This window comes from Cryptotermes secundus, unplaced genomic scaffold, assembly GCF_002891405.2.
Source record: "Cryptotermes secundus unplaced genomic scaffold, Csec_1.0 scaffold955, whole genome shotgun sequence".
Classification (NCBI taxonomy): domain Eukaryota; kingdom Metazoa; phylum Arthropoda; class Insecta; order Blattodea; family Kalotermitidae; genus Cryptotermes; species Cryptotermes secundus.
In genome coordinates, this window is record NW_019744422.1 from 470,425 (window position 1) to 486,278 (window position 15,854).

Consider the following 15,854-nt stretch of genomic DNA (forward strand, 5'->3'; position numbering starts at 1 on the left):
TGGAAGGTGCTATGGCATGGAAATGAATGTGGAGAAAACAAAAGTAATGAAAATTTCGAGACAACCAACCCCAGTCACAATAAAGATAGACCAAAAACAACTGGAGAATGTGAAATGTTTTAAATATTTGGGTAGCTTGTTAATAGATGATGGAATGTGTACTAGTGAAATTAAATCCAGGATTGCGCCATGGCAAAAGCTGCATTTAGCAAGATGAAGAATCTTTTTACCAGCAAATTGGACTTAAATTTGAGGAAGAAACTAGTGAAATGCTACATTTGGAGCATAGCTCTGTATGGGGCTGAAACATGGACACTTAGGGCAGTAGATCAGAAACATCTGGAAAGTTCTGAAATGTGGTGTTGGAGAAGGATGGAGAAGATCAGTTGGACTGATTATGTGAGAAATGAAGAAGTGTTAATTAGAGTCAGTGAGCAGAGAAATATCCTACACGAAATAAGAAAACGGAAGGCTAACTGGATTGGTCATGTTTTACGCAGAAACTGCCTTCTAAAAGAAGTTATCGAAGGAAAGATAGAGGGACGGATAGAAGTGACAAGAAGACGAGGAAGAAGACGTAAGAAGATGCTGGATGACCTTGGGGACAGAAAAGGATACTGTCATTTGAAGGAGAAAGCTCTAGATCACATTAAATGGAGGAATTGTTTTGGAACAGACTGTGGACCTGTCGTCTTGACAGATTACTGATGATGATGAAGACCCATATTTTACAAATTTTTTCTTGTTGAAAAAAATTAGGTGTATTTAAATTTCAAGGAATGTGCACCTTTCTAATTTTCTTCCTAAAACCCATATTCAAAAACTGGATGCATCTTAAATTCAAGGGCGTCTTACATTCAAAGTAACATGGTACATACAAAATATACAAAATGGGAGCGCAATGGTCAGTATCTCTATATAAAGTGTGAGAGATCCTAGTTGCAAACTTTGGCCTGGAGGCAAACTATCCTGTCTGGAATTTCCTGAACTTCAATAATCCAATTTTCAGAAGTTCCATAATTTATACAGGCAAATGCTTCTACAGTACTGTGAAACAGACTGCAGCCTCTTCCTTTCCAATTCATTCTCAACAATCTCACCATTTGATCATATAAAAATGATTTTGTAAGAATGTTCTCTACCCATCTCATGACACTGTGTACTGAATAACCTTACACATCATTACATTTGTCAACCTTCACTGTATCAACAGTAAAATATTCACAACCTAATATGGCACCATAATCTCTAGTTTATTTAGTAACAATGTATAAACTTCACATGTTATTTACCATCACAAGCGATGATGTAGCAAATATATATGCGAGAACTAGATAAGATGTAGGAAGAAATGGTCTTAATCTGTTTCTGGGGAACTTACTGAACCATCTTCCTTGAAAATCCATGAGCAACATCAGTCAGGAAAAATGGTCCATAATGTAGAGGTACCTGTAGTCGTGTAAGTGGTCGCTTTGAGCAGCCATCCTGAGGAAATATCTGCTCTGCAGCCAGGTACAGATCCTTCCGGAATGTAAGACCAAGAACATCTAGATCCTCCCGCCCATAACGGAATGCTGCCAGGACATGCCCAAACACCTTCCTTTCCTTCACATAGTCAGGGTCAATTAGAACCACACCATCTAGAAGAAACAGCCACCAAAGTCAGCATACTCAGAAGAGCTTCATTCTTATTCTGACTTTTTCTTTCTGACATATATTTTGCTCACATTAACTCCCCACTGCATCTTTTGGGCTAAAAGCAGTCAAGAGATTATCAGAAAAACATCATTATCTAGTGGTGTTCATACACATTTATGGACTTCAACATTAAAGACACTACTTGACTGATTATCATGAAGATGAAAAATACATCATCATACATCATACCAGTCCATCTTCGAGCTTTGTAAAGAGTCTCCAAAAAATACAAAACATATTGGTCATGTGCAGTTGTGGAATCAGAACAAAATTAAAAGAGAAAATTAAGGTGCTTTAATGAAAGTGAAAATAACCCTGTTACTGTGCAAAATTATCTAGTATGATGATGATCACTGAAGAATCACTGCAAAACTTACTTGTTATAAATATATCTACTGGTGGTTGGCTTACAAGTAGTACTAGAATCGACAAGAATTCATACTTTATAATCTTAAAACTTACTACAGTGGACCCTCAATATAATGCAGGTTTCAGGGGACACCTTCAAAACATTATATTCAGTATATCACATGTGAAACTGACATTTATCTAATTTTGGATTCCCTCATGCATGTGTGTGTGTGTGTGTGTGTGTGTGTATCCAGTAAATGAAATATGTGTACATTAAATTTATGACACATTTCAGCCTTTAGGTTTCACCAGTTACTTAAATTACTGCCTCTTTATGAAAACAGCCATGTAATATAATGTGCTGCACTTACGGCTATGATTTTAGAGCACACTGCTTAACATTAATCCAAAGCAGCAAATCAAAACATTCATCACTATTGGTCTGCTGTTCTAATTATGTCACAACTTTATTAATATTTTCTAGCATGTTGCTCCCATGTTAAGTGGGTCTCTCGTCACCATGGCATGGCGTGTCCTCAGGATGCGGATGGAGAAGAAGACCTCAAGATATGGAGGGTAGCACTGAAAATATCGAATACAAAGTAGCAGACAGCCGACAAGGGGTAGTTCTCCAGCTTGGGGGATGGCCATAGGTCTAACAACTCCTCACCATAAAAAATAAGCTTGTTACAAAATATTTCAAGAAGCCTTGGATCTGGAGGGATTCTTTGGATAAATGATTTAAGAGACAGAAAATGGATATAACATTTTCTGTTTGGAATGTTAGAAGTTTGTATACGGCTAGTTCACTCAGGCACTGGTGGAAGAAATTTCAAAATATAAGTTAGATTTAGTGAGAGTACAGGAGGCCGGGTGGGACAAAGATCGCACCGAACCAGCAGGCGAATAAACATTTTTCTGTGGAAAGGGGAATGAGAATCATGAATTAGGTACAGGTTTCTTCATACATAAGAGAATCATATCAGCAGTCAAAATGGTAGAGTTTGTTAGTGATATGTTGTCATACATAATACTAAGAGGTCATTGGTGTGATATCATTGTTCTGAATGTTCATGAAGAACTAGAACATGTATTTGATAAATTCCTTAAATACCACATGAAAATTCTGTTAGGAGATTTCAATGCCAAAGTAGAGAGGGAAGACATTTTCAAACCAACAAATGACATTGAAAGTTTACATGAAATTACACGTAGTAATGAAAATGGAGTTGGAGCAGTAAACTTTGCCACACTCAAAAATCTTATTGTCAAAAGTACAATGTTCCCACATCGCAACATTAATAAATTTACATGGACATCTCCTGATGGGAAGATGCATAACCAAACTGACCATATTTTGATAGACAGGAGATGGCATTCAAGTATACTTGATGCCCAGTCATTTGAGGCAGCACATTGTGATACTGACCAGTACCCAGTGGTGGCAACAGTTAGGGAGAGACTGGCAGTGAGTAAACAAACAACACATAGATTTCAAATGGAGAGGTTCAATCTCAAGAAAAAATAAAGAAGGTAGACAATAAGGAGCAGTATCGTGTTGAAATCTCAAATACGAGCAGTCAATAAATAAGTTACAAATGGATATAGAACTTAAATAAGAGTACTGATTTCAAAAATGCTTTTATTTCTCAACGTAATCTCCCTGTCCACTGAGGCACTTGTCCCATCATTTCACAAGCCCCTGAAAACCAGTAACATAAAATTCTTTGGGCTGCTATCGGAACCAGGTGGTGACTTCCATTTCTACAGCTTCATCATTGGGAAAATGTTCAGCTGAAAGATGATGTTTACGAGGAAGTCACTTGTAGCAAGGTCAAGGCTATACGGAGGATGCCCGAGGACTTCCCAGCATCTCATTTGTCTTGTTGGCAGTATAGGACATGTTGTCATGCAAGAGCAACACGCCTTGGGTGAGGAGTCCTGTTCGCTTCCGTTGAATGGCCTTAGGAAGTTTCCTGAGGATGTAAATGTTCCCTGTAAAGGCAAGTCACTGGCCGGTTCTGACAGCAGACCAAAGAATTTTATACTGCTGGTTTTCAGGGGCTTGTGAAATGATGGGGCAAGTGCCTCAATGTACAGGGAGATTATGTTGAGAAATAAAAGCATTTTTCAAATCAATACTCTTATTTGTTTAAGTTCTATAACCACCTGTAACTTACTTATTGACTTATCTATGTAGGTTCACAGCTTTGGAAGACTGAGACATTGATGTTAATACTGACAGAGCTTGGGAAACTATCAGAGAGAATACTAAGAGAAAACAGAGAAAACTAAGTATATGTTGCTGTCTCATCACCAAAATGAAGGGCAAAATCATGACATGACAATAGCTAACAGATGGTTTGAAAATTTGGCACAGTTCAGATATCTAGGAATGAATAACCTGATTCCAGGGAAAATTAAGAAGGGATTAAATGCAGGTAATGCTTGCTACCATTCAGTCCAGAACCCTTTGTCTCTTCATCTGCTGCCCAAAAACATAAAAATTAGGATATACAAGACTATAATTTTGCCTGTGGTTCTGTATGGGTGTGAAACTTGGTCTGACATTAAGGGAGGAATATAGACTGAAGGTGTCTGAGAACAGGGTGCTGAGGAGAATATTTGGCTCAAAGAGAGATGAAATGACCAGAGGTTAGAGAAAACTGCATAATGAGGAGCTCCATAACTTGTACTCATTGCCAAGTATAATTAGAATGATCAAGTCAAGGAGGATGAGATGGGCAGGAGGACATGTAGCACGAATAGGGAAGAAGAGGAATGCATATAGGATATTGGTGGGAAAGCCATAAGGAAAGAGACCACTACGAAGACCAAGACGTAGGTGGGTGAACAAATATTAAAATTGATCTAAGGGGAAGAGATGGAATGGTATGGATTGGAGTGATCTGGCTTGGTGTAGGGACTAGTGGAGGGCTCTTGTGAACATGGTAATGAACCTTGGGGTTCCATAAAATGCTGGGAAGTTCTTAAGTAGCTGCAAAATTGCCAGCTTCTCAAGAAGGGCTTCATGAATGAGTGGGCTGGCATGTTGCTCAACTTTGATCAGAAAAGCCAGAAACATACATACCTATCCATGATGGGCTAAGAACTTAACCTCTGTATTTGCACACTAGAGCAAGGAATTCTGCAATACAATCTTACAATTCAACCCAAAATTTCAAAGAAATCTGGACAATGCTAAACATATATATCAGTATTGGGGAAGACAGTATCTGCCATACAGCAGGGTGCAATATACTGAGGATCCACAGTATCAAGTGCTTTTTGTACAGTCCTTCAAATCTAATCCAGTCATTAAAACTGCACTACTGAACTGTTACAGCAACACTGTGATGTTACTATATATTTATAACTGTATTTCTTTCTTCCTTAGACAAGAATAACATCAAGAAGATACAATGCACACATTAACATTTTTGTAACGGAATGTGCTGACAGCATATTTTAACATTTCTCTTACCTATAGGATCTACATGTGTTATGTGGTCCACAAAGTCCCTTTTGCCCAGATAAACAGTGATCTGCAAAACACACACAAAACAAAAGAGCAGTGGAGAAGCTTTACAGGAGAGCTTTACAATCTGCATGTACTCCAAAATGTTAAAATGAAGGATGAAGCTTGGAAGAATATACTGCAGCTTAAGAGAAATTATAAAAGCATACAACATTTTGGTAGGAAAATCTCAAGGAAAGAGACTGTATGGAATGGGGGAAAATATTAAAATGGATATTCAAAAATTGAAATATGAAGTTGACTGACCAAGCTCAGTAAGTCTTGCACAGGATTCTATCAGTCCTGCAGTAACTGTGTATATCTTTATGTTCAAGAACACCTTGTATTACAGTGCATTCAGACATTTATGGTGGAAGGTTTCAAAATCACATATTTAGAAAGATAATATTTTTCCCTAAATGTAACATGATGCTCAACAGTCTGTACACTAGCCATAAACTGTAGCAATTTCATTTCTCACTGAGTACACAAAACAAATTTAAATGTGGGTAAGGGGAGGAAAAAAACATTAACTCTACAATCTTCTAAGGAAAAGACTATCTTTAGATGTGTGTATGTTCAGAAACACACCACAGAACCCTTGTTCACACTACTTTTCACTCTGCATGACTATTCACTCACCTTACCATTTGGAGAACTTTTCTTGAACACCCTGGAACAGAAGAGAAACAATCAGCAAACTACTAATTTAGCAAGCTGCCCTGTCTGTTTTTGAGTACATCTTCTGATCAAACTACAAACATCAAGAGATACTCATCAACTAAATTTAATTAACCCTGACTGGACTGTACTGCAAGGTAATTCATTGGTCATACACTTAATGCATATTTAATTTTAATTAATTTGTTGTTGTTGTTATTATTATTATTATTATTATTATTATTATTATTATGGCTCTACAGCCCTTTGTTGGGCCTTGGCCACTTTTTAAGTTTCTTGAGCCTTTACACAGTCGGTAGGACTCCCTGGACAGGGGATCAGCCTGTCAGAAGGCCTCTACCTACAAACAGATAAACACAAACACAGAATAAACTAAAACAATATAGACATCCATGGCTTCAGGTGGGATTCGAACACAATCTCAGCGTTTGAGCAAGCGAAGACAGTTCTTGTCTTAGACAGCGCAGCTACTGTGATCGGCATTTTTAATTCTGCTCTTACAAAAAATGCCAGTCACTTAAAAAATTACAACAAACTACAAGAACTACTATTAAATTGTATCTAATATGCACTAAAAGCACTGTCTTTAGGTGGGGTAAGGAGTTGAATTTGAGTGACAACATAAAAGAGGTCTTCTTTACAGAAGATGGAGGCCAAAAAACCAACATGTTTACCTTTTCATTTGGTCATATGTTAATTACATACTTATTTACATCTCTGCTGCTGTAATCTGCAAGCCTCTGTTATTTCAAGCTATTCACCCAGAGATTGGGGGGGGGGGCTCGACAGAGCAAATGCTGTAACTGAGGGTTTGAATTCTGCCCTAGATATGGACGTTTAGTCTGGCACCAGTCCCTCAATTTGGAAACTGTGTAATGTGGCAGCTGTCATGCAGAGAAATATTCTTTCAAGAATCCTGTGAATGGATTGAGCATGCCTGCAAGATCAGAATGAAAAATAATAGCGTGTCAGTCATGCAGAAGTTGTTCATGGTATTTGCTTAACATCTTTCACTTATCCATCAACTGCATCATTTGCTTCACATTAGATATACAGAAAATAAGAGGAGTTCAGGAAAGTTAAAATGTAGGTAGATAATGCTAAGGAAGGAAGGAAACAACTGTGATACTGTTGAGCAGGCTGGCCTAGTAAAGAGTGCCAGCATGTAGCAAGTCTGGATTATTGACGGCACATCTGGGTTCTTTTCAAGTTCCTTGCTCCTGGGTTTACCCCTTGAAATACACCACAGGTGCCCCTTCGCAGTCCTATCCACATTACTGTGAGCTATTTCACCTGACACTAAATAACATCTGATGCTGGTACAAAGTTGTTAACAATCTGCAAACCAAGCAATCTACAAATCTTGTCTCCCTTTTAACACGGAATATAATAGTAGATCCTGAAGATTCATGGGCAATTACTGTCATGTATGCAGCTATCAGTTTTATTTAGGAATTCTTTAAAAAATAAAAATGTAGCCCAAAGATCAATACAAAATGAACACAGGCTGTGTAGAGCAGAAGTTCACCAACGTTTTGAGGGATGTATCTCCTCCATCTTCTGGGTTGAAGAGTAAGCCAAGAAACAAACCGGCAAGAAGCACATGCAGAGTCTGCTACATGGCATCATATCCCAAAGACGGTAATTCTTCAAAGTCAATGCTGTGACAAATTCAAATCTAAGAACACAGACTCCATTTAAGAAATGTGTATACAGACAATCCCTGACATACATGAGGGTTCAGTTCTGCAAACCATTATGTAAGCCTAATTTTACAAATGTTTCAAATTACAGCATGTTTGCCATACTACACAGTCTGATGATACCTGAACTACCACTATGAATTACAATACTGTAACATTTACCATTATTTAGAAAAATTACTCTCACCATAAGGAGCCACTTAATGATCTTGATGTCAGTTTGTCCTGTCCACCACTAATTCACTGTAATGCCACTACTTTGTCCTCTTTTTGCATCTTGCACTGAACCAACTTGTCATTCACAGTGTTCTCTGGGTCACATCTACACAGATGCCTGCACTCGGCTGTCTCCAAGCTCCGACCAAGACTGACTGTTCTCTTATTGCCTTGTAACCATGGTTTTATACATATTACAACTTCAACTCTTCTTAACTTGCCTACAAAAATTTATTTTGGATGTTTCTAAGGATCTGAGCAAGTCGACTACTGCGCAACAGAGACTACACTGGCCTATACCTTCCCACGTTAAAATATTCTTCTACAGCATAAAAGGAGAACAATATGGCGACCTCATGTTTCATACTTCATGCGCCATGTCCAGAAGCAATCTGTTGCTTTAAAACAAAGCTGTTTGGATTTAGAATTATTTGACATGGGAATTTAATTTTCATCTGCACTGGTCCAGTATACTTGTAATACCTAATTCGCATGAAGCTATAATAGAACTCCTTTCCAATATATTAAGTTTTATTTATATATTTATGTATTGTGACAGTGAAGAAATCGATCTCAAAGATTCTGATGGTTTTACGCGTTGAGAACCCACGCCCCTGTACACGAAAATGTGGCTCTTGCTAGGCTGTCTGGATGTGCTCCTCGCTCGTGCCTGAACAATGAGCAATTTTATTCATTTTCGGTATTTAGAGGTTTATCCAACCTAGGTTGAAGCTTTGCGAATATTAACGTTTCAGCTCCAAAAACAGGTGCCCTTCAAAGGGGCCCTAAAAATACAAAATTGCGATTTTCTGAAAAAAACGGCTCCAATGATTCAGATTAAATTCCAGTAACTTATGGCGACCACCTCTCTAAATAAAAGTACACAGGAAAATATAGGCATGCGCACTAGGGGCCCACACACAAAATGCCGACTGCGCCGAAACCGGCTATATGGCTCCAATGGATTTCATTGTCGTTCAGTATTAAATAACCACAATGGTCTGCCATAGCAACAATCTGTTTCGTTTCCAAGATGGGTCAGGGTAAATCATATAAGAGAAAGTACATGTGATATACTTGCACAGATCCTTTACTTTTGCTGTAGCCCACCAGATAGCAGATAAGTTCGCCGAGCAGAAAACTTCTTCAGAAGCCGACTGTCGCTCACTCAATATATTTCACGCCCTTCGCAGAAATATTTAATACCCTAAATACAACTTTTAATCGAAATCCATTCAGTACATTCGGAGAAGATACAGGAGTGCCGACAGACGATCTCTAGGTTATACTTCTATTTTCTACTATTCTTGAAACACTTTACAAAAAAAGAGGAGTGCTATACCCTGTGCAGGCAGCCGTACGATGTGTCCCGCATAATGGTCCTAGGAACCACTGTTTATAAGTTGCAGAATTTAATGTCATGTTTCACGAAATAATGTAAATAATGCTGCCACATGCTGCCTTCACTGCTGGTATGCCCAATACTCTGTCTTACAGCGAAGAAACTCCCAAATGGCGCACCGGTAACAAGTTAACGCAGAAGAAAGAGATTGTATGCGTGTGTAATTTGTCATGTTGCTGCTGCATCACCGTAGCAGGCGTCTGCTAGCGCCTCAGTGGACAGAGATTTCAGCTTCACTCCATTTTGGGCTTGGCGCAGGAGCCTTGATAGTTGTGTTTTATCCGAGAACACTACGCCACTGCCATAATGTTCCTACCTACCACTTGGGCGTTTAAGTTTGCTAAAGATGTGACAACAACGCTACCTTTGTCGGCACGAGTTGGGGGTTTCTGCGTCACATATAACAGCTTGCCTTCCTCAATTTCATAGTACCAAGGTACAACTTTCGCCTAACTCCAAAGCGCTTTGTCAGTCAAGAAATTTTATGTCCTTTATGAAACAGAATGTTCACTACCATACTAGCTACAGCCCAGGGCTGGTCCCTATCTCGCACCAGATGAACAAAGTCAACATGATATCCTATTTCCACAAAATCAATTTTAATTTTATCCTCACATCTACGCCTACACGTTCCAAGTGCTCCATCCCATTCAGGGTTTCGACTAAAATTCTGTGTATACCTCTCATTTCTACCATGAGTACTGCTGACCCCGTCTTCTCATTTTCCTGTATCTGATCATCCTAGTCACGCGTGGTGAAGAATTAAAATGATGAAACTTCTCATTAAGAAATGTGCTCCAGCTACTGGTCACTTCTTCACTTTCCAGGCCCATATATTCTCCTCAGCATCGTGGTATGAAATCTAAAACAATGCTTCTCCTGAACTATTATACTTATCATTTCTTGTTTTCCTGCCACTGTATCAAATGAATGCGTTACACAGCGTTAAACGAGAAGTGACCAACAATGATATAGGATAAATTTGCGATAATGTACCCGGTGCATTCGACAAGGAAAAAAAAAGTCGGTTAGGGCAGCCGGTGCTACAAGTGATACAAAACTGCGTGCCACAATAGCAATTAGTGTAACAGAACAAAACTTTACACTTAATATTATGTTACTGCCCACTGTGATTTGTATTTCATACCGCAACATTTCCGGAGTTGGCCCAGGTGACTACGATTCGAGATTATTTTTTTATTTTAGATGTTCTATACAGTAGAATGCGTCGTGTGGAGGTGACACATGTCCATCTGTGACCAAGTACCACGGTCCAAACTGTTCAACAGATTTTCTTAAAATTCGATATGGAAGACTTTCATTAAAGTGGTGGGAGAATTGCAATTTTCAGCCATACCGATCCATAACAAAGCTCAGTCTGCATAAGGCCATATAAATGGGCTCTGTCTCCATGTATCTCACAAAGCATTTCACAGATTCCGTTGAAATTCAATGTAGGAGACTTCCAACGAAGTGTCGGGAAATTCAAATTTTCAGCTATACCGATTTATAACTTAGCTTAAAACCATAAACATACTTTTCCAAGAATCCCACAAACCGTTTTACATCTTTCGTTTCAATTCTTCCACTAAGCTGGATTTCATTACTCCCATTTTGAAGCAAGCTTCATATTACACTGATATATTGGGTTTTTGGACTTTAGGTCCAGTGACTGAGGCTAGCTCTTTCTAACGGACCCAACAGAATAGGTGTTTTCCTTCACCTGAGGACGGAAACAGATCGAGTTTCCGAAACGTCGTGTTTTTATTAGTTATCTTAAAAACCAGGACGGTGGATAAAGTCCAAAAACCCAATATATCAGTGTGTTATGCACCATCGTCAGAATCCTATAGTAAGCTTCATATTACTTCTAGGAAGGCCGCTAGAAAATTGGTGTACTACATCATGGAGTACATCCTTTCCAGTCTTGTTAATTAATGACGACAGTTCTTTTCAATACGCCGTCCAGATTATTTAATTGCTGTTGCACAGAGTAGTATTCAAAATGTTCCCGCTTCGATCGAAAACATCGCCACTAACATTAAAATCAAAAAAGTAACTGCAAATCTTTGAGTATGACGGTTATGGCGCTACCTTCCGGAACCTTGTGCACATCAAATATACGTCAGGCAACGGTTAATGTCCAATATAATATTAGCATAATGAATCGATCATTGTCACAGATGTGTACAAAATCATTAAAATACAAATGCCGAGAAATTGTTAGTTTTGTTCAACAATGGTTGAGTCAAGTGCGATAATCCAAAGCTGCGAGCACGGACATGTGTCTGCCTTCCGACATGACGACACAACTACTTCGGCAGTTCACGCCCCTCTCAGCAAGGATCCCCAGGCTCTGGCAGGGATCAATACAGGCATCACATGGCGACCTCATAAGGGTCTGACCTGCATCCCTCACTGGAGCTGATATTAATGTACTTTAAATAGGCTAAGAGATACCTTAAGTTAGCACATTACTCAGCTTCCTATGCGAAGCCAACAGTCGTCGGCCAGTCCAGTATGTCTCCATCTGCTCATTGCCGTGTTCACAGGGGTCCATCACGTGAATTCCGTCCACATTCTCCAACCCAGTTTACTTATCACCCTTCTAACTTGGCCTACGTCTTCCAAACGCCCTGTACCTTTCAGGAGTTTCGGAACGCCTTTTTTATGCGTTTCTCATCTATTACAAATGTGCTACATATCTCGCCATTCTCGTTTTGCCTGATTTTGTCACACTACCGATATCTGGTGACTCGATTCCGTTAATATACTACACTAAAAAGTGACCCTGGTAGGTCTAAATGGGATTTATGTTCTAGGGCATGTGCTGTATTTCCTCTAAGCTGCGTATTCACTGACAGTCTTGCAAACGACAACTGGCGAAGAGTGCATGTACAATCGATAATAACAAACGTTTACTTAAGACTGCTTTTGTGAGGATTTGTGTTTGATCTGTGCTACAAGTGGCATGGCTCCAAAAAATGTATTACACATGCCGCATTTTTAATTATGTTTTCACTGCTTGAAAATGAAGAGAACGATTTCGGATTTCGCATTTAAGAAAGACGACAAAAGGCCCTGATTTGATTTAAGAGTAGAAGACACTGGAAGTTGGTCCTACTTTTGCAGAATGTCTTCAGACGTTTCAGAAGTTCTGATGTCACTTGTTGGTCACCAAATGAAGAAGGAAAAAACACCACCACTCTCACTGAAAGAAAGTCCACCAGAACGAACGCCACTGACTACAGGCACAAACTGCGCAAAATGTACATCCTTCTGAAGAACCAACTCCGTTCAGGAAATGTCTGCTTGTGCGTAGCGAGGCTATCTTGTCGCATTTCTCTCTCCGAGATTCTGATTTCCCCATCAGGAAATTCGTGCCAACGTTTGGTAACATTCTGTGACCTCAGTGCTTACGCAGCCTTCGGATGTCCTGTTCGAATTGGGCTTCACGTGAAGTAATGGCACTTGGGGCGGGGGGGGGGGGCAACTGAACAGGGATGAAACGAGATCCAGTTACAAAGTGGGAATAGATCATGGAGATGTGGGTACAAGGTTAGATTCAACTGGTGGTAAGGAAATATCTATTGTTCTTATTTTCGCTATAAATTATGGAGTTCCTACGCTGTCATATCCATCATACTGTGACGTGACGCCAGGAAGGCCGGACGATAAGATTTCCATCACTGGTCAACGGCTAGCAATGCCTAGGAAATCGTTGCCCCGGAGATGATAGTCTAACAGTAGGGTTCCCACCATTACAAAGAGGTCAACAATATCTAAGCAACGAATTGTTTGAGTCAGTAAACATGTATTCCCGCAGCAACAAGAGATTCGTTTGCATAGCAGCGGGCAAAAGTANCACTTCGACAAGGTGTTCCCTATTCAGCCCGAGTGCAGGCTATAACAGTCCACTTCGACAAGAGACCAGCCGTGACCCCGTGTGGAGGTGGGGTCGAATACCTCCACCGTCACCCTGCGAATCGTAGGAGGCGACGAAAAGGGAAGTCTCAAATCTGAGACAGTAAATTATGGTAGTGAGTCCCAAGGGACTAGGACCCGAGAAAACTGCGCTGCAAACACCAGCAGCATACACAAAGGGGAGACCCGTCCTCTCGTCAGAGAGGGCCGTACTTACTTACTTACTTACTTACTTACTTACTTATGCAGTTGAGCCCTTCTGGAGGAGTCGCCAAATCTGCAGCTACTCAAGAACTTCCCAGCATTTTATGGAACCCGAAGGTTCATTACCGTGCTCACAAGAGCCCTCCCCTGGTTCCTATCATGAGCCACATAAATCCAATCCATACCATCCCATCCTATCTCTCTAAGATACATTTTAATATCGTCCACCCACCTACGCATTGGTCTTCCTATTGGTCTCTTTCCTTCTGGCTTTCCCACCAATATCCTATATGCATTCCTCGACTCCACCACTCGTGCTGCATGAACTGCCCACCTCATCCTCCTTGACTTGATCATTCTAATTATACTTGGAGAAGAGTACAAGTTATGAAGCTCCTCATCATGCAGATATCTCCAACCTCCTGTCACTTCATCTCTCTTCGGTCCAGATATCCTCCTCAACACCCTCAGTCTGTGTTCCTCCCTTAATATCAGAGACCAAGTTTCACACCAATACAGAGCCACAGGCAAATTTATAATTTTGTATATTATAATTTTTATGTTTTTGGACAGAAGACAAAAGGTTCTGGACTGAATTACCAGAGTTCAATTTCCTCTTAATTTCCTCCTCAATCAGGTGTTGATTTGTTATCGTTGTTCCCAAATATCTGAACTGTGCCACATTTTCAAAACATCTGTTGCCTGTCTTTATGTCATGATTTTGCCCTGCAGTTTGGTGACGAGACAGTAACATATACTTTGTTCTATCTGTGTTTACTTCTAGACCAACCTCCTTATTTGCGTCATTTAAAGTGTGTGTGTTTTTCTTTATGGTATCTACATTATCACCCAGTAGATTCACATCATCGGCAGAGGCCAACAGCTGATGTGTCCCGTTTAATTTCAGTCCCACCTGGTTTCCCTGGACCTTCCTAATGGCATATTCTAAAGCAAAGTTGAAAAGGAGTGGCGATAAAGCATCTCCTTGTTTTAGACCATTGTGCATAGGAATTTATCAAACTGTTTACCTACACGGACTTTATTAGTATGTTTCGTTTAAACACATTTAATCCGCCTAACCAATTTCATGGGTACCCCAAGCTCTTTCAGAATACAGGACGTGGGCCGTCTGATTTTGGGCTGGGCGATACAGTGTATGCCAGGCAAAGGGAGCACGAGCGGCTGGTTGGAACAAGCACTGGCTGCACTGGGCCCCAGCTCCTTCAGCCGACCCGTGCTTCAGCGCTTGACCACAATGTGACGTACACTACTAACACGCCTGTATTCTTTCAGCTTTGGTAATTCCTCTGAGAGGGGAAGAGGGATCAGACGTGTAACGAGATGTGCGAAGTGTGATGTACATTCAACAAAGGAGGGCCCTTATTTTCTCAAGACGAGACCACAGACAATATTCAAGACGATGAAAAGGCGGCCATCTGTCCTTGAAACTATAGGGGATGCATGATACACAAACAGCTGCAGCAAAAGATATACCCAGCGATGCGAGAACGAATAAAATCACCAACAAAAACTACACTACAGGGAGCAACATTTGCCCAAGTTCTTAAACAACAAATACAACCCACACAAACGATCCCTGAAGTCAATCAATACAATGCCTCAGTAATGACACAACCAGCCACTGAACTGGCAGAACTAACCCAAATGATGAAAAAGCTAATGGAACAGTTGGGCACAATGTTAAACCTTCTCACAACGCTCATAACTAAAATTGCTTAATGGCGGTACAAATTCTCCAAATCGGAGTGTGGAATGCCAATGGGCTGTCACAACACGCACAGGAACTCAAAATATTCCTACAGAACAACTGCATTGACATCATGCTGATTTCTGAAGCACACTTCACTGACAGGGCTCATCTCAAATTACCAAACTACAATATATATCATACACAACACCCAGACAGCGCTACACACGCAGGCACTGCAGTAATTATCAGAAGAAACATTCAGCACTACGAAAGAATGGAGTACAAACAAGAAAATATTCAAGCTACCAGTGTAACCGTTCAAAACTATGCCGGTGATCTAACCTTCTCTGCAATCTATTGCCCACCAAAACATAATAACAACCGTAAGGACTATGAAAAATTCTTCAGAACACTGGGCAATAGGTTTATAGTAGCTGGTGATTTTAA

At 40.1% G+C, this 15,854-nt stretch overlaps 1 protein-coding gene across 6 annotated transcripts in view; it reads right to left on the minus strand.

The window, feature by feature from the left end:
* The window catches only part of LOC111874781 (beta-arrestin-1), an 86,384-nt gene that overhangs the window by 31,099 nt on the left and 39,431 nt on the right, over positions 1 to 15,854 (minus strand). For all 6 annotated transcript variants that reach the window (XM_033755593.1, XM_033755594.1, XM_023870562.2 and 3 more), the window contains 3 exons: positions 6,209 to 6,239; positions 5,534 to 5,594; positions 1,450 to 1,640 (listed from right to left, as the gene is read on the minus strand). In XM_033755593.1, coding sequence (XP_033611484.1) covers positions 1,450 to 1,640; positions 5,534 to 5,594; positions 6,209 to 6,239 — 283 coding nt within the window. The remainder of the gene's footprint in view (positions 1 to 1,449; positions 1,641 to 5,533; positions 5,595 to 6,208; positions 6,240 to 15,854) is intronic.